The 20748-nt window shown below is 37.1% G+C and overlaps 2 protein-coding genes across 2 annotated transcripts in view; one reads left to right on the forward strand and one right to left on the reverse strand.

The window, feature by feature from the left end:
- The window catches only part of zgc:92380 (uncharacterized protein LOC445086 homolog), a 1014629-nt gene that overhangs the window by 926158 nt on the left and 67723 nt on the right, over nt 1-20748 (reverse strand). The window lies entirely within an intron of this gene.
- The window catches only part of arpc2 (actin related protein 2/3 complex, subunit 2), a 51338-nt gene continuing 39648 nt past the window's right edge, over nt 9059-20748 (forward strand). Inside the window, exons 1-2 of the mRNA XM_028807582.2 lie at nt 9059-9275; nt 15888-15922. Of these exons, the coding sequence (XP_028663415.1) occupies nt 9202-9275; nt 15888-15922 (109 nt within the window). The 5' untranslated portion in view covers nt 9059-9201. The remainder of the gene's footprint in view (nt 9276-15887; nt 15923-20748) is intronic.

A 20748-nucleotide genomic window follows, 5' to 3' on the forward strand; every position in this document is an offset into this window, starting at 1 on the left:
GAAACCTCCGTTTTACAAATACCTACCGCCTTCGCCCCCCCGTGACCAAACTTCATACAATGGGAGACCGAGCCTTTGCAGCCGCTGCTCCACGGCTCTGGAATGCCCTACCAGAGAGCCTAAGAACACAGCAGATTGTGGGCTGTTTTAAAAAAACAGCTAAAGACTTTTCTATTTAGGAAAGCTTATTAACAAGAATGCTATAATTATTGTTGTTTCATCTTGCCTTGCCTTTGTTTAACTTTTTACGTTGCACTTTGAGATTTACTGCTAATGTAAAGTGCCCCTATAAATAAAATGCATTACATCAGCAAAACAGTAACCCTTTCACTTTTCCTCCCGCCACTATTACACAAGCAAGGCGAGCATGTTAGCTCGCTTAGCTGCTAATACACAAATGATGCAAGCATGTCAGCAAAATGAAACCTCCTAGGAGAGAGATGCCCAGAGTAGTTCCTTTCAACTATCTGACATCTCTACATTTCAATTTTTTTCTGACGATTTCAATAGTTTCTAGGACCCCGGCCTTTTTACAGCACAGGCTTGCACAGCTAGTAAATATATAAACCCTTGACACATATTTTTAGGAAGTCACTGCACACTGGGGAAATTACGAAGGACTGGAAAATGGCAAATATTATCCTGCTATATAAAAAGGGTGACCGGGCAGATCCAAGCAACTATAGGCCAGTAGGCTTAATGTGCATCACAGGCGGAAGGAATTATTAAGGGAAAGATTGAGCAACACATGGCAAGAATAGGAGTTTTACTGAACTGTTAGCATGGGTTCAGAAGAGGGAGGTCGTGTTTTACCAACATGCTGGAATTCTATATGGAAGCAGCAAAAGGTTATGATCAAAGTGAAGCTTATGATATTATCTATCTTGACTTTCAGAAAGCATTTGATAAGGTACCACATGAGAGGTTGGGCCTAAAACAAGTGGGACTTCAGGGTGTTATATGTAGATGGGTGCAAAACTGGCTCAGACACGGGAAGCAGAAATTTATGGCTTAAGGAACCCTATCAAAATTGGTGGATGTTAACAGTGTTGGGGCTGCTGCTATTTTTAATATATATAAATTATTTGCATAGGAACATAATTAACAAGTTTGGAAATGATACGAAGCTAGGTGAACTGTCAGATAATCTAGAATCATTGTAGAGGGACTTGGACAACATGCAGGCTTGGGCAGACTTGTGGCAGAAGAAATTTAATGGAAGTAAATGTAAGGTAGTACATGGAAGTAAAAATGTTAAGTTTGAATACACAATGGCAGGCCTGAAAATTAAGAGTACACCTTATGAGAAGGATTTAGCAGTTGTGGCAGATTAAACATGATAAACTTCTAGACAGCGTTCATAAGTCATTAAGGATTCTAACAGAATGTTAGGGTATATAGCACAATGAGTAGAGCACAAGTCCAAGGAGGTTATGCTGAAGCTTTACAATGCACTAACATTAGTTAGACTTCACCTGGAGTACTGTGTGCAGTTTGGTCTCTAGGCTGCATAAAGGACATAGTAACGCTGGAAAAAGTCCACAAAAGAGTGACTAGGCTGATTACAGGACTACAGGGAATGAATTATGAGGAAATATTAAAAGACCTGAGCCTTTTCAGTTTAAGCAGAAGAAGATTAAGAGGAAATATGACTGAAGTGGTTACAATTATGAAGGCAATTAGTATAGTGGATTGAGACTGTTATTTTAAAATGAGTTCATCAAGAACATGGGGGCACAGCTGAAAACTTGTTAAGGGTAAATTTCGCAAAAACATTAGTAAGTTTTTCTTTACACAGAGAACCATAGACACATGGAATAAGCTACAAAGTAATGTGGTGTACAGCAGGACTCTAGGGACTTTAAAAACTAGACCCGACTTTAAAAACTAGACCTGATGTTATTTTAGGAAAGTTAAGAGGACAGGAGTGGCTAGCCTTGCTGAGCTGAATGACCTGTTGTAATGTTTTTACAGTTTTGACTCATTTCTGATTTGACAAACATTTTACCACCTGGTCCCTTCTCAGCATTGGGCAGAATACTAGTACCTTTTTAAAATTCATGTCTGAAATAATTCAAACTGTTCTAGAGGCAAATTATGCTCATATCCATTAGGTTTATCTAAGAAAGTGGACTATATGCACTTACATGCTTAATGCAATCTTAGTTCATATTCATTTTTGGAATATGTATTAAATAATATATTAAATCATATCATAATATACCAGTAAAGGCGCACTGCACAATAACGTGCAGTGAATACCCTTGACTTATAGTTCTCATCCTCTTTCTCTGTACGTTTAGCATGCGTTTGCTCAGAGGTTGATGCGCTTGCTGCTTCCTGAGCAGCTCTTCTTTTCTCCACCCTAGCGGCAGCTTCTTCTCTTCTTTCGTCAGCATCTTTTCGCGTTAAAACTGATTAAGTCAGTGTTTGTGCTGCAATTACTTAGTATGTTTTCCTTAATTTTTCACTTAAGCTGGCACTTAAGTCTTCAATCTGCCTCAAGAATGATTTAAGATATGAAGAGGTAGGGGAAGTGATGGAGAAGGTGGTAGGGAATGAGAACGGCGCATGCTGCCGAGAGTTGATTCTACAATAAAATAAAATAAAAACAGGAATAACCGTGGAGGTCATTCATCACCCCGAAAGCAGATAGTAGAGGTCACGTAGTATATGTATACCAAATTTCAGGTCAATAGGTCAAATGGTTTGCGAGCTACAGGTGATTTAAAATCCTGGACAGACAAACAGACAGCCAATGTAGTGTATTATATAAGAAGATTAACTCATATTCTTGTACATTATTACAATACAGTACGAAAACAGAAATATGCTGTTAATTATGGTGTAACATGATTCTGCAATTATTTTGCAAAATATTTTATATGTCTGTGACAGCTGAGGGGTGCTCTTACCACTGGAAAAAGAACACACTCCATAACCTTGCCATAATAAAATAAAAGTTAAAATTTATTGTTGTTGTCCTCACACAGTTCAAAAGGTCATAATAGTCTTTAAGATTCCTTATGGAGCCAAAAATAGTCTAGTTCTTCACTCTTCACTTCTTTTTCTTTATACACTCTAGCCCACTGCATACATAAGGTACATCCTTCATGGGGTGAAGTTACTTCTCTGTGCATGGTAGCAAGTGAACTACTCGACTCTCTCCTGAATCTCCCTTCCATCCAGGCACCCTTGTCCTTGTGGCTGGTAATGGTGGTTCATTGTGTTCTTTCTGAAGACCTTAACAGACAAGCCTTTGATATGAATGTGTTGTTGACATACCTGAGTGTGGTCTCTTCCAGTTGACTTCTGGTCATCTTCTGCTTGTCCTAAGGTTTTCACTGTGTTCCTACGTTGGATGTTACAGGAAGATATACAAAACCATGAATGTTACTTGTAATAGTCCCCATAAAAAGAATATGGATTTTGAAAAGTATAGTCTCTTTTGTCCTTTACTGCAATACATTGTTGCACTGGCTTCAGAAATGAGAGTAACTTATTCTTCAATCTGACATTCCAATCAGTTCTTAACACAACATATGTTTGATAACTGGTTTATAACTGGGCACCACTGTGCACTCTTCTTTACTGGAATAAAGAATGTAAGTAATTCACAATTAAGTGCATAATTATTTAAATAAGTGAAAGTTTGTGGAAGCCAACACAAATAAAACTAAAAGGATTGGTGGAAGCGGAGGTTATGTTCAAATCTTAGAATTAGCTGTCTCACCTGGAAAAGCTTATGCTAGTACACAAAAGGAGACTCTTGAAGATAATGAAACTTTGGGTTGAAGTGAAACAAGGCTGATTCTACCATGTCCATAAAACAGTGGACATGGATATTTCAGTGGTTGTGGTCATAAGGAAGGACCATGAACATACACTTTTGTAGCATTTTCTGGGGATCCCATTTTCAGTTTTTCTCTGCATTTTTGACATTCAATTTTTCAAGGTTACTCCTCCATGTTTGTCTTTTTATATTACCTCCTGAATGCGTTTTTTTCATGGAAAGGATATGCAATTAAAACTGAAGTGCTTAGAGCAAATGGTTTAGGGAACTGGTATGTTCCATCGCATATGTTTTAACATGATGTTACAATTTTAGCCTCCTCTGTGATGTCTGTGCATGCATTTTAACAGTTTTTAGCCATAGTATTAAGAGATTGGAGTGAGAGTCCGAACTACTGATGACTAAAACAGGCAAGTTTCAATTTGCATAGTTTTATGAAACTGATACTAAAGTTTGTTTCACATGCATTTTGCAAGTGCAAAAAGTGAAACTTACTAAAGAGTTTTTTGGGGGTTAAAATGTTTTTTAAATGAAAACAAGGAATAATACTCCCTAGCTTTTTTAACAGTTCTTTGTTTACCTATGTTCTTTTCTGTAGAAGTTAAAAACTTGTAATTCACACAACAACAAAATAATTTTATTTCTGTCACTCAATCACATCAATCGTGGATGAGTGCAGTATGTTTTTTAAAAATTTGACGTGCTGCAAATTTTCCACCCTAAAATATACCAATGCGCACATTACTGTTTTCTGAAGAGGAAAATCAGTACACAGAAAGTCATTGCTGCCAAATAGTCCACCCATCTCAGTCCAGCTACCTAGCAACCACCTTATGCTAGTTGGGGATATGCAGATCTCTGGTGATTTTTCCCTACCACGGATCTTTTTGCTTAAATACTAAACAAAAGGTAAACACATGCAGAATTAATGCATTAAGGTGCTTCCAAAGAGGACCTAAGTGCATTGCTTCCATTAGGCCCGATCATTTCAAAACATAAAGTGAATTATCACAGCCATGCAGATGGTACACAGATTTATTTGTAGATAGCAGCAGATGACCCTGAGGCTCTAAATCCCCTGACCCAGTGTCTTACCAGCATCATCAAATGGGTGAGTAATAATTTCCTTAAACTTAACGAGGAAGAAACTGAAATTCTAATTCTGCAGCTTCTGTAGCAAACAAAAAAGCAATGTCCTGAGAAAATAAACTAAGCCATCTGGTTTTACAAATAAGGCCAGAAGTAAAGAATCTAGGTGTCAATTTAGACTCAGAGCTAAACTTCAAATTGCATATTAAACATCTTACAAGGACTGCATTCTTTCACTTATGAAATACTACATGAGTTGGATCTTTTATATCTTATCTTTCATAAAATATATGTATGTAATTTTATGTAAACAGTTTCTGTAAAAAGCTAAATTTCAACCTGGGGACAAATAACGTTCTATCTATCTATCTATGCAATAACATGTTTTCCTGCTTCTTCATCTCTCTTTTGTATTTTGATTACCATAAGGTATTAACTCTTTTTTTTATTTTTGAGGATGGAAGAATGAAAATGCAGTCTCCTAAATAAATGAGACATTTGTCACAGTTCCAGTACAGGATAGCAGGGAGAGATCATGTGGCTATAGCATTTATTGTCCTCCCTTTGCCAAAGGGAGATAAAATGTTTTTGACTAAACTTTTAAAATGCAACTGTTCCCTAAGATGAGAATTTTTTTAAAAATTAAAATGGAAGACTCTTTTTAAAAACACTATGACTTACAAACAGTCACAGGTATAATGACTTTATGAAGAGTGGGAAGGGACACCTCTACATTTACACCACCTTCTGTCTTTTAATTGCTGCAACAACAAGAAGGGGCACATGACATTAAAACTCCTTGTTTGATATTTTGGAACAATTTAGTAAACTTCTGCATATAAAAATAAACATATTGTGGGTGGTCATTGAAAAGTCCCTTTTTTCAAGAGTGCTATCAGCCTTGTAGCTTAAAAAGTTTGACCATCTGTGGTAACTGTGTGCATTTGCTTTATACATTAACAACATATGTTATAATCTGCAAGTTCCTTTTGTGAATTGTCATCAGTTTTGCCAAACTGAATGCAGAAAAGTTGACGCCAAATCAAATTAACAATATAAACTAGACCTCCTGAATGAGACAAATGATTTACACTTTTTAGCAGTGTTGTGTAGTAATGTAATACATTCAAAGTAAGAGTTACTGGATTAAACATATCCTGGATTTTCAATTTTGTTTAATTTTAATATATATATATATATATATATATATATATAAGAGTTGCATTTTTATTCTGAAAATCCCTTAAACTATCAAAAAAGTAAAACTAAACGAACCTGCATTTAAAGCAGCAAAACATTTTTATCTGTTTATGTCCATGAAATGTATTTTTAATTGGCTTCAGACAAAAGTACAATCAAAATAATTTGTAAGTTTTTTGTTTATGATGCATTTTCAGTTTTGAACCAAAATGAAAAAAAAAAGTTTTAAACAGTTCTTCAGAAAAAGCATTATATATCAACATCTCCTGTGATTGAATATATTTAAACTTTGTAAGCAACTGCAAATTATGAAATTTTCTATCTTCTTGCATTCTGAAGTAGACATTCATTTGAAGTGATGATCTGTGGATTGTGAATTTTTTTTACAGCATAAGCACATTTGTGAACATCCCAGTACAGTGTACTTTAGTTACTTGATTTTTTTTTTTATTCATCCATCCATTTTTAAACCAGCTTATTCAGTTTCAGAAGCATTTGCTACAAGGCTGCACTGTAAAGTGTAAAGATGATAAAGTAGACTGAGCTGAACCCTAAATGGGACACCAGCCTTCTTAGGAGCCATAAGGGTTTGACAAGAATGGCTTTGTTAATGATTTATCCCAGTGACAGTACTACTTTCAAAGAAACACATTCGACGTTTTCACTTGCAAAATTCTATATTCCATACTACCAGTTGCAAGACATACTGTAGAAATTGACCCATTATCTAATGCAAGCAACTTACATTATTTCTAAATACCAAGTCATATATTTTGATGAGTAGTTGGACTATTCCTCTGTGGATTGCTTTACAGAAACTTGCCCCGATTTCTGATTTTCTCATGGCTGCATGAAAAACAGTTGAGAGTCTCCCAAATTGTAATGTATGGCAAGACTTACACATGTTTCTTAAAGGATGATCATTTCCAGGTTAATTTAGTATCTGAGGCACAGATGCAAATGGAAGGTCATGTTGGCTTTTTAAAAGATCAGGCATCACAAAAGAGATGTGTACTCTTTTAAATAAATAATCTTATTTTCTGCAATATATTTAGGACTCTAGTGAGTGTTGCTAACAAGAACAATTTTCCATAAGAAAGTCATGTCATTATGTAGGGGAAATCATTACTTTGGAGCTATGTAATTTGTTGTGGGGTTTCCTGACCAAACAGGATGACCAAAACCCAAGAAAGAAAGATTCTAGTCCCAAAAAAACAGACAATTGTTCAATTCTAAAAAATTAAAGAAAAAGAAAAAAAATTCATGTCAGAAAGGTAAGGTTCCCAAATAACTTAAATGAAAACAGGTTTGTAAATAGTGTAGTTGCAAGAAACATACCTTTAATTGATTTTCCTCATTCTTTCTTTTTTAGGATAGATATTCAAACCTTGCGAGTTCTGGTCATTTTCTCTGAGTAGGTATGCCATTTTAAGTCCTTGAAGGTAGTATGGCAGAACCCGCTTTACTCAGTTAAAAGGACATAATAATGATTACTTTTGAATTTTGCATGGGAGGATATCAAATGAGTTTCTTTCAACAATAGAGGAAAGTGGTAAACCTTCATATCTTGCACTCCTTTGTATTTTATTCTGGTGTTCTGCAGTCAATGTAAAATACTGAGAAAACAATTCATTTTTTAACTGATTTCAGATTCAGCCACATGCTATTATTAGACCAGGAAAATGACAGCTAACAAGCAGGCAACCACAGCAAGCAACTGTTTCTCACAAAAGATAATTACTGTTAATATGGCATACAAGTATTTTTCAATCCCATTCCTGGGCCCACTTTGGTTGCAGGTTTTTGTACCAATTAGTTGACCACTTTACCTAAAATTGAGCTCACTGTTCAATTAGCAGACGGTTTTTCTCCCTTATTCTGCATTTAGAAAAGAGCTGTAGTGTCGGATTTTTCAGTGCATTGAAACCAAATTTAGAAATACTCATATTGCCTTAGTTTAAAGTCCTTAACTCTCTTTTCTCATTTTCTTATTAATTCACTTTTTCTGTTAGGTTTGGTAGACTTTTATTATCCCAAAAAATAAGCAAAAACAACAACTGAAAACCAATTGGACCAGTTATTGGAAATACATACACTCAAGATTAGCACAAAGAAGAATGATCACCTTTAACAGTACAGAAAAAAATAATTCAGAATTTAGCAGAATCTCCGCAAGTAACAACTTTCAAAATGCTTATACTGTACTCTACGAAAAAAATGACTTCTTAAAAATGTTGCTTTTTACTCTTGGGAAGCTATGTCTGCAGCAGGGTGATTATAGCTGAAATGTAGGAATAAATGGTTTCTCTTAAATATATCGTAATAAAGTTAATTAATAATGAACGAAGCAGACACCATGACAAACTTCACCCCAGAAAATTCAGAACTTGATTTGGAATCCGCTTTAAATATCATTACAATATTAGAATACAATCAATTGAGAAAATTTCCGAGATAAAAAATGAAGTACTGTAGTAGGAAAAGGACAAATGAGAGAGTGGGAGAAAACGTACATGGCAAAACAGGAGCTATTTCTAAATTTCTTATATGAATGTAAATTTCATACTAACACTCTTTTGCAAATGCAGAATTCGCGAAGAAAAAACACCAACTGATTAAAACAAATGAGATTAGTGTGAGGTAAAATTACATCTAAATTGTCAACTTTTCTGGAACGGAAAAACTGCAGCTCCAGAAGTACCTGAGACTGGAACTGGAAACCACTACGATATACTGTACATTATCTAACCACTGATATATCTCGCTCATGACTGGCACGTACTCACTCGGGTTGCTCGACGATCGAGTACCAAAACGCATATGTTTCTGCTAAACTAAATAAAACTGCCATCCAACTTCCCTTATTCCAGACTGTACGTCTAACATTAACACTGTTGCAAGTGACCATTCAAATAGTGCAGGCACTTTCGCAGGCAACTACTCTCCTGCAGGCAGGGGTCCTTCGAGCGTAAAGAGAAACGGAAGCACTAGTAGAGGGAAGCGGGCAGGCGGAACCGCCTTGTAGCTGAAGTGGAGGCGTATAGGGTGGAAAATCAATTTTAATTATTAAATCATACATTTTTGAATAACTAAATCTAACTAAAGACCATTTCGCCGTCATGATTCTCTTGGAAATCAACAACCGGATTATTGAGGAGACTTTGACTCTGAAATTCGATAGTGCCAGCAATGGGTGAGAAAAATGTCAAATATTTGTTTAAGATATTTACTGATAAAATGACTCCACTGGTATGGTTAATCCTGACATACGTGTGAATTGTATGATGCCTATGACAGTATCTAGTTCTTTTAGGTTTAACGGGTTAGATGCTAAGTGGTAAACGTTGTTGACGGGATATTTATTTTATAGAGAGCCAATCAATTCAACCGCTAACTTATCCCGTCTGTGCAGACGTTACTGTCTGGTTTCCTGCTGAATATATGAAGTGCTAGATGCACATCCTGTGCATTATGTCTAAAACACAGTCAAGCAGGGTGAATTTAACACATTTTAGTATTATAGATTGCCCAACTCCAACACATTTGTTTCCTAATAACGCATGTAATTGTATAATTAGCAAGCAAATGTGATTATTGTGCTAGACAGTGTTTATGTGGACTGTAAATATCTGAAAAGACAGATATTGTGATAGTATTTCGCATCACTGTTGGGTAATTTATAATGGATAGTAAATCGGTGGAGGAGAGAATGGGCAAATATTTTAACAAAATTCAATTAGCATCGGTGTAGCGCATCCTTGTTTGGGCTAGTTTATTGTTTTACTTCCGCATTCTAATGCATGATTTGTAGACGGTTAATGTGGAAGTTTTCTGGTATATTTTTTTCGTTTCTTTTTGTGTGTTTGGCCTCTTTTCGATTAGTATATTACAGCTATCCGTTTACTTTATTTTGACCGATTACACACGCCCATTCCAAAACCTCCCCCACTTGTCAGTCTGTTCACTTCCGCATTCTAGTTCTCGGGTGCAAGGAGTTTCTGCTTGTCTGAACAGGAGCAGGCGAAAGAAATGCAGCACTGTTGCATACGTTTTGGCCCATCATATTTTCAAAAGAATGCTAGCTTTTTTTTTTACTTGCAAGAAGTAAGGTTATGTTTGTTTCGAAATGTTTATAATGATGCGTTGTTTTACCTTATTTGGTTTAAAATTACGTGGTCTGTAACCGGTGAAGTCTGGTTAAGTTTTTTATGCTCCATACGCCAATTAAGATAAGTAGTAAATGCTGTTTATTATTAGCATGCAACATCAGCACAAGTACACTAGTTTAACATTGTTTAATTGCTGTAACAATCAATTGATGTGGTCAGCACTGTAGTGACAATCCTGAAACCTTCAATTCTTAATAGTTGAAATTTTTAATTTTGATGTGTGATACTCAAATATATCCATCAATTTTTTTAAACCTTCTTAATTCAAATGTATGATCATGGAGGAGAGAACCTTGCTCAGCAGCATCAGGAACAACGTAGGAGACCCCCTAGGCATAATGACATACACACATGCATATCCACACATAATCATATTAGGTAATTTTACTCTCCAGTCCAGTAAACTTAGCACACGTCTTTGGCGTATGAGAGAAAACAAAAAAAAAAAACCAAAACACAAAACTTGCGTACACAGATACAAGGCGCAAAGTCCAGAGTTTATGATAAGGCTGGGATTTAAACAACGTTTCTTGGTGTTATGTGGTAGCAGCGCTAACTGCTATGCCACTGCACGTCCCTGGCCCTTGAGTTAGGAATATTAAACCAGTCATTTGAGTTGGAGAAAACTTGCCTGTCTGCTCTTTTGCTCTTTGCCTATCATCTTATTTCTAATTAGGTTAAAATTTTTCCAGCAAAAGATTTGGAAGGCTAGATGTTACATAAAACATGCATTTTTCTTTATGTTCATTTTTCTGTCTCAGTTGTTTGAGGGTTATTTATGACAAAAGAATATGTTGGATTTTTTTTATATCCATCCATCAATTTTCTAAAGCCACTATACAGTATTCTGAGCAGGGCTGCGGAGTTGCTGGAGCAAATACCTGCAAGCATAGGATGCAAGGCAGGAAAAAACTCCAGATGGGGTGCCAAGTCATTACAGAGCAAACACACACACACTACACATTAGGGCTGGTTTAGCAGATATTTATTTATCCATCCATCCATTTTCCAACCCGCTGAATCCGAACACAGGGTCACGGGGGTGTGCTGGAGCCAATCCCAGCCAACACAGGGCACAAGGCAGGAACTAATCCTGGGCATGGTGCCAACCCACCGCAGGACACACACAAACACACCCACACACCAAGCACACACTAGGGCCAATTTAGAATCGCCAATCCACCTAACCTGCATGTCTTTGGACTGTGGGAGGAAACCCACGCAGACACGGGGAGAACATGCAAACTCCACGCAGGGAGGACCCGGGAAGCAAACCCAGGACTCCTAACTGCGAGGCAGCAGCGCTACCACTGCGCCACCGTGCCGCCCCCATATTTATTTATATAAATGCTTAATATGTCCATTACACTACTTTCTTTATAGTGCTTATCACTGTTTCCTTTCTGTATAGTGCTTATCACTGTTTTTCTCGGGTTTACTTTTTTGACAGTGGGTTTAGTTATGTAAAGAATATACTTCCTTAAATTACCAACAAATAGTACATTAACAAAAGTAGCTGAAGGTCATATTTGCCTGACAGTTACATATCATTTCTCGTCCCTCTTTCTCTTTTGTTTTTTTTATAGCACTCTTTGTTTTGTATACATTTCTGATTTGTTGCACATAGGTTGATAGAGCACTTGCATAAAAACATTCATTAATGGTAGGTAGGTCATAAATTACTTAGTAGACATTTTAATGTAAATGCCTAATTGACTTTTGATTCATTCACAGTTGATCCTTTTTTTGAGAGTCGTTGGCAGAATTTCATCACACCTTTTTTGAACTAATGCAAATATTTGTTATTCTTAGTATTGTTGCAGCCCAAGATAGTAAAAAAAATATACGTATGTACTGTTTTTTATTTATTTATGTTTGTAGATTTAATATTGATTTACAACTCTTTTATCTGTCATCTGGACTTCCCTTTTAAGTGAATAATCTACAGTTTACTTCTTACTGTAGTGTACTTCTAAAATATATTTTTATTACACAATAGGGTTTTCATTAATTTATTTATGGGAAAAGCACCACCTTACATTTTTCAAGCCAGGGAAAAAAGGTTTTTGCATTAATTATTCTCACTCTTTTGTCATGCCACATTCATCTTGATATTGCAGTGATCATAAGCAAACACAGTACGGATATATCAAAAAGCCAATACAACTTCTGTGTTAATTACGTTACCTGTTGGAAAAAAAAAAAAAAAAAAAAAGTTAATGTGCAGTCTACACTTCCTACTGCGTGAATTTTTGTCTTATCCAGATAAAGCTGACCAGTCTGCTGCTAAGTATGAGATACCTGCAGTTTCCTTGGATTTCATAAACTTTGTATCCCTTTTCTTTTATCTTGGATGTGTACATTATACAGACTTTACCACTTCATAAACAACTATGATTTTGTTAGGTTGCTCATTTTCTTGAAACATTAGGACTAGCCATAGTTTAGGTCCTTTTTTACTGCAATTGAAAACTTGGACTACTTTTTACTTCTTTATAAAGTAGTCTTTTTTTATGTAAATACATTTTATTAGACACTACGTATATGGATGCCTGCTAAATTAATAGTGATAATATTAAGAACTTAATTATCACTTATAGTACAGCCCTTTAATGCAATCAGTTGTTCTATTTCTAAAGCATATAAAGACTCTTAGTATATATGATTAGATTAGATAGACTTTATTAATGCCATGGGTGCAATGAGAAGTCAAGCAAAATGAAATTTCCTAACAGAACTGGTTACAATATGCTAGCTTTCGTGGCAACTGAAGTTCCTTCTTCAGGCAGGTTGAGTTCACTTTGCATCCATAATTGCTAATTAGGTTCAACACCTTATTAATCCCATGGGGAAATTCAAATGCATACTGCAACAGAAACAAAAAAAACAAGGATACAGAATTGCACTAATATATATATATATATATATATATATATATATATATATATATATATATATATATATATATATATATATATATATATTAAAGGAACTTTTTTAATCAAGAGTATAGCATCAAGACAATGAAACGTCTGTGGTATTGATCTGGTCAGAGAGGGTTGTTAATCAGTTTCAGCTTCTTTGGTGTTAATAAAATTAACAACAGGTGCACTAGAGGGGAAACAATTAGACGACCCCCAAAACAGGAATGGTTGAACAGGTGGAAGCCACTGCATTTTCCCTCCTCATCCTTTCTGACTGTTTTTTCACTAGTTTTGTATTTGGCTATGGTCATTGTCACTACTGGTAGCATGAGGTGATACCTGGACCCTACAGAAGTTGCAAAGGTAGTCCAGTTTCTCCAGGATGGCACGTGCCGTTGCCAGAAGGTTTGCTGTGTCTCCCAGCACAGTCTCAAGGGCATGGAGGAGATTCCAGGGATCAGGCAGTTACTCCAGGAGAGCTGGGCAGGGCCTTAGAAGGTCCTTAATCCATCAGCAGGACTGGTATCTGCTCCTTTGGGCAAGGGGGAACAGGATGAGCACTGCCAGAGCCCTACAGAGTGACCTCCAGCAGGCCACTGGTGTGAGTGTCTCTGACCAAACAATCAGAAAAAGGTTTCATGAAGGTGGCCTGAGGGCCCAACGTCCTCCAGTGGGCCCTGTGCTCACTGCCTGGTACCGTGGAGCTTGATTGGCATTTGCATTAGAATACCAGAATTGTGCTTTTCACAAATGGCAGCAGATTCACCCTGTGCACATGTGACAGATGTGAAAGGGTCTGGAGAAGCTGTGGGGAATGTTATGCTGTCTGTAACATCGTTCAGCATGACCGGTTTGGTGGTGTGTCAGTGATGTTCCGGGGAGGCATATCGATATGGAGGAACGCACAGACCTCTACAAGCTAGAGAACGACATCTTGACTGCCATTAGGTATCAGTATGAAATCCTTGGACCCTTTGTCAGACCATACGCTGGTGCAGTGGGTCCTGGGTTCCTTCTGGTGCACGACAGTGCCCAGCCTCATGTGGCGAGAGTATGCAGGTAGTTCCCGGAGGATGAAGGAATTGATACCATTGACTAGCCCCAATGCTTGCCGGACCAGAACACCTGGACATTGTTTTGGTCCATCCGACGTCGCCAGGTTGCACCTCAGACTCTCCAGGAGCTCAGTGATGCCCTGGTCCAGATCTGGGAGGAGATCCTCATTAGGAGCGTGCCTCGACATTGTCAGGCATGCATATAAGCATGTGGGGGCCATACAAACTACTGAGTATGATTTTGAGTTGCTGCAATGAAATTTCAGCAAAATGGACTAGCCCGCCACATCAATTTTTCACTTTGATTTTCGGGGTGTTTTTGAATTCAGCCTTCTGTACGTTGATAATTTTCATTTCCATCAAACAATGTGGCATCCTTTTGTTCCTAACACTTTACCCAGTCCATATCCGTATAGATATCCATCATAATTTTTTTTTTCCCCCATTGAGATCTGATGCATTTTCAAATTATTCCTTTATTTTTTTTGAGCAGTTATAGATAGACCTTTAACAGCGCACTACACGATAACGTGCAGTGAATACACTTGACTTGACCATTCATAGTTTTCATTCTCTTTGCTTGCTGCTTCCTGAGCAGCTCTTTTTTTCTCCAGCCTAGTGGCCCGCTTCTTTTCTTCTGCCGGCATCTTTTTGCATTGAAACTGATTAAGTCAATGTTTGTGTTGAAATTACTTAGTACGTTTTCCTGAATTTTTCACTTAAGCTGGCACTTAAGTCTTCAGTCTGCCTCAAGAATGATTTAAGATATGAAGAAGTAGGGGAAGTGACGGCGAAGGTGGTAGGAATGAGAACAGCGCCCGTACGCATGCGCCGCACGGCTGGCCGCTGCTGAGAATTGATAGTACAATAAAATAAAAATAAAAAGAGGAATAACTTTGGAGGTCAATCATCGCCCCAAAAGCGGATAGCAGGTGTCACGTAGTATATGTGTACCAAATTTCAGGTCAATAGGTCTAACATTTTGCGAGCTACAGGTGATTTAAAATCCTGGACAGACAGACAGCCACTGTAGTGTATTATATAAGAAGATATATATAGATAGGGTTATTAGTAAGAGAGATCGGCAGTGACATTACATTTTCAGGCTTCTGGTAGTACCCAGAGTACCATAGCTGCATCCTATAGAAATGGAATAATGCCTGATTGTAATATGCTTGTCCCAACTGTGAGAGATATCACATGCGTTTCTTCTGTATATAATTCCATTAGCTCCTCTTTACTACAGTTATAGCCAGAGGAAAGCCTATTGTCTTGCCCAAAAAATACTTTTTGTTGCATATTAGAGAGCTGGAAAGTCTCATTCTTGTAAGGTTGTGACTTTTAATAGCTAGTAATTAGAAATTGACATTTGTTAAGTGGATTTGTGTGCATTATTTTCTAGATCTTTTGTCTGACGTGGAATAAGATTTTGACATAGTCATTTTCTCATTATAACTTAATAGTGTTGAGTCTACAATCCACTCCCCCTCCACCCTAAATTGTATCAAGCTGATTCAATAATCGATGAATAGCTATTTTAAAGTGTGAGCAACTATTATTAGTGTTATTTGCAGTAATTTGTTTTCTTATGTCTTCAGTAAAGTTTAAATAATAATGTTAAAGCACAAGAATAAATTTAGATTCTGTTTTCTTTCAGAAACAAGCCAGAAGTTGTTGAAGTTACATTTGCTGGTAAGGATATATAAAATGGCAAAATAGTTTTAATTAATGAATATATGTAAATGTTTATTTTCCTGTTATTCCAAAAGTGTTATGTACACATTTCATAAGAATTCCAGTTGTGCCTGCTATAGAAATAGATTACGGTATACCAAAAATATATACTACCGGTTTAATGTTTTAGAACACCAGGTTTTTCCAGCTTTATCACTCTGAATTATGATTGGCCGAGGGTTTTTAAATAATCAACAGAGAAATTGTGACACCTGTGCAAATTGTTTGCTTCAACTTGCAAGTCTTAATTTACTTTATTCGCTGCAGAAAATCTGTAGGTTGTAACCTCTCAGCTGTTCTCTGAAGAATGCCCTTTTGTAATATTCTGAAATTTCCTTTTATTTCAGTTTACTGCTAGTTACTGCTTACTTTTTCACCATTTTAGGTTATTCATTGCATTTCAGCTGATGACATTTGAAAAAAAAAAAAAAACTGGAAAAATGAAGATGTTCTAAAATTTTTGACTGGTAATTTATATAATGACAGAATGTGACAAAATCTATAATACAAAGAAATGTGACAATATTCTGCTTCTTCAAAGAGCATGGCTTTGAACTGTGTTAAGCTATTGGTATCGTAGGCCAGTGTTTCCCAACCTCGTTCCTGGGGACCCCCTGTGACTGCAGGTTTTTGTTCCAACCAGATTCCTAATCGGTGACAACACCTGATAACACTGATCTCATTTAATTAGCTGGTGTTATTTTTCTTTTGCTATAGATTTAAATGCTTTTGTTGATTTCATCATATTTTGCCCTTTCTCTGTGCAGTTTTTCCACTTCATTGTATCTTATTAATGACAATTGAAAATGAGCAGAGCAGACACGCAGGCAAATAACACTGAATAATCAAAGGCTGCAAGTACTTTAGCATCAGACCCACTAAGGCCGGGTTTATACTTCACGCAACACGACGCATGCTGCAGTGGACGGTCCTGCTATGCCAGTGTTTTACTGTTTATACTTGCGCGCGTACTTTACGTAAATCTGGAGGAATCCACCAGGTGGCAGTGCGAGATACTATCATGGTGAGAACAGGTTCGGCTTCTCTGTGTTGTGTATTGCCTGGAACACCCATTAAATTCTGATGACACCTTACTGTTTTAATGATTAACACTAGAATTACCAGAGCCTACGAAAAAACTCGTAAATCCGTCCCACCTTAAATCGCGTCTTAAATCCGTTTGCACCTCCGCCAGAGTCTTTTGTCATCTAAATGTGCTGATAAACACAAGCTACTAGGAGCCAGCTATTCCATCCCCCCACCGGCTTAGAACGAACTTCTCCTAGCTCATGCCTTGCCTTGATTTGATTACAGTATCTGGGATTAAGTGGAGTTTTAGAGTGGAAATAATATAGCGTTATTTGGAATACACGCATTTCATGTGTGTTCCGTTTCTATAGTAGTCTGTGCAAACACATTTTTAAAACAGAAAAGTTTTTCATATTCTAATAGTAAATGACAAAATGTAGGCATAAACTATATAACGTATGAAGCCTGAAGTCCATATATCAAAGAAACACTTTCACAAAAGGTACAAATAAGAGAACACGTGCGCTTTTATTCAAAAATATAACTGCACAAAAAAAAAAAAGCCACGTTAGCATGCCACATTGACACTCTTACTACAACCGCCGCGGTGGCGTAATGGTATCAGCTCCTGACTGGGAATCAGAGGGTGGCGAGTTCGATCCCGCACGGCTCCACTTCGAGAAGTGAACTGCTCTTATTCTTACAATTTTAGAATAACAACATAAATTTGATTTCAGTCTGTAACAGCCGGTGTAACTTATGATACTGGTAAAGGTTAGCTTTTTTTTTTTTTTTTTTTTTTTTTTTTTTTTATTCACTTTTCATTCTCGCAGTCGCATTCAGAATCAATCCATACAACCCCATCTGACACAGCTGTTTTCACATAAATAAAAGTGCACTTTTATTCAAGACTATAACCGAAGAATAAAGAAAGCAAGTTACAGTTGGTGGTTGATACGACAGCTTGCGTGGTGCAATGCTAAGAACTGCTGATTTCAAGTGATGGTGAGATACGAAGAAGGCAGCTTCGCCAGCGTTTGTGTGTCAGAACCCTTATGGGTGGGGGGGGCCTAAGTATGCATCGTGTTACACTGCAGACCTATAGCGCGTCTTTATGTCAGATGGGGTTGTATGGATTGATTCTGAATGCGACTGCGAGAATGAAAAGTGAATAAAAAAAAAAAAAGCTAACCTTTACCAGTATCATAAGTTACACTGGCTGTTACAGACTGAAATCAAATTTATGTTGTTATTCTAAAATTGTAAGAATAAGAGCAGTTCACTTCTCGAAGTGGAGCCGTGCGGGATCGAACTCGCCACCCTCTGATTCCCAGTCAGGAGCTGATACCATTACGCCACCACGGCGGTTGTAGTAAGAGTGTCAATGTGGCATGCTAACGCGGCTTTTTTTTTTTGTGCAGTTATATTTTTGAATAAAAGCGCACGTGTTCTCTTATTTGTACCTTTTGTGAAAGTGTTTCTTTGATATATGGACTTCAGGCTTCATACGTTATATAGTTTATGCCTACATTTTGTCATTTACTATTAGAATATGAAAAACGTTTCTGTTTTAAAAATGTGTTTGCACAGACTACTATAGAAATGGAACACACATGAAATGCGTGTATTCCAAATATTTCCACTCTAAAACTCCACTTCAGTCCCAGATACTGTAATCAAATCAAGGCAAGGCATGAGCTAGGAGAAGTTCGTTCTAAGCCGGTGGGGGGATGGAATAGCTGGCTGCTAGTAGCTTGTGTTTATCAGCACATTTAGATGACAAAAGACTCTGGAGGAGAGGTGCAAACGGATTTAAGACGCGATTTAAGGTGGGACGGATTTACGAGTTTTTTCGTAGGCTCTGGTAATTCTAGTGTTAATGATTAAATCCATCAATCCAGGGATGTGTCCATTCCAGCAAGCATTGGGCTTGAGGCAGAAACAATCCCTGGACGTGGCCTCAGCTCATCACAAGGCAAATACATGCACACACATACAGTGGAGTCATTTTAGCGGCACCAAATCTGCATATCTTTGGAAGGAAACCGGAGCACAATGTGGAATCGAAGCAGGGCATACCAGCGACGTGACTCCCTGTGAGACAGCAGTGCTAGCGCTCCGCCACTGTGTCACCCCCATGTGTATAATTATTAACAGTATTCATTATTTAAACAAAATTAATGATTTATCTGTAAAGTGTAACATACATACTTCAATGCATTTCATCATGAAAGTGATATCAAGTATAAATGTAAAGATTCTAATTTTGCAGAGCGTTGGAATATCATACATGTAATGTGTTCTGTGTGGTGATCTATTGCTGTTTGCTGCTGCTGTCATGTCAGGAGGAAGTCCAAGAAGCTCGTAGCAATTAAAAACTGGGATGATGTTTATGACGATCTGCTTTAATGATAAAGTAAACTACAAGGTTAAAGTGGACATTTCGAGATTAAAGCCAAAATTTTCACTTTAATCGCAAAATACACGTTTTCACCATGTCCTTAATTTTTTTTTCTGTGTGGCTCAAATACAGCTGTGTACATTATGTTGCTGTTGTGAAGTTGCAAAAAAAAAAATGGCACAAATTGTATCGTGTCATTACGATCGGGAATATGCGACGCTTGAATATAAAAGCACCACGAATGCATCTGTATGTCGGCATTTTGCTTCACCATATCGAACCATTCATCAAACATCAAAGCGTGCACTTCGATCCCGTAGGATCCGCATAGATGCTTTCTATCACATGTAGATAGTAAACAGAGACTCTGACGTCACGTTCCTACTTTTATCGCACTCGTATTAATTTCTGAGGACCTGCTCAGAGGACGCGTCAAATGAACGCTGGGAACGCATGGCAGCCATGATGCGTGCGTGTACGGATTCTGAGCGTGTAGTATAAACAAGCCCTAATTAGTAAATAATGGATTAATTAAACAATTAGAGCACCTAGAAAAGTAGAATGAAAATTAAGTTGAAAATATTGTTAAAAAGAAAAAAATACATTATTCCCATAGAACTGCTTGGTACATAGAGATATATAATATTTTTATTTATTTATTTAAACCAAACTTAGTTTTCTAATTTCTATATTGTTGCTAAAACACAGAACTTGGGAAATAACAGTTCACTTAATTAGCCCAGGAGTCCAATTAAAAACAGAAGCTGGTTGGAACAAAAACCTGAAGCCACAGTGTGCCCCCAGGATCAAGGTTGGGAAACACTGTCATAGGCGATAGTAGTTCCATTCTTATCATCTGAAACAGTCATCATTTTCAGTAACCATACCAGTACCTTGTACAGTATATTTTACACGTTTTTAAGCTTGGAATAACAATCAAGTAGTGTAGTTGTAAATTTTCATTATCTGTCAGTCAGATTTTGAGACCAAGCAGTTTAGTTTAGCCCTACATAAGGATGCCGTAATCAAGTAGTAGTGGTTCCAAAACAGAATAGCTGAAAGTGAGTTTGGAAATGCATGTGGTATTATGCTGTGATTGTGTTTCTTTTTTTAATCAGGCAGTGTGTTCTAGTAGCTAAGGAATTATATTTTATAAAAAAAAAATGTTACATAACCAAGGCCTTGTTCAAAGACTCTGAAAACGAGGATTCCTATCCTAATTTTCTGTGATGCAAGTCAGGGCTCAACCAATTTGTGTACATTAATAGTATAGAGTAAGATTTTCCTTGCTCACATAAGATTTTCACATAAGCAACATGTTTTAAGTGGAGCACATCACAGTATACATTATGAG

The sequence above is a fragment of the Erpetoichthys calabaricus genome, chromosome 8, assembly GCF_900747795.2.
Source record: "Erpetoichthys calabaricus chromosome 8, fErpCal1.3, whole genome shotgun sequence".
Classification (NCBI taxonomy): Eukaryota; Metazoa; Chordata; class Cladistia; order Polypteriformes; family Polypteridae; genus Erpetoichthys; species Erpetoichthys calabaricus.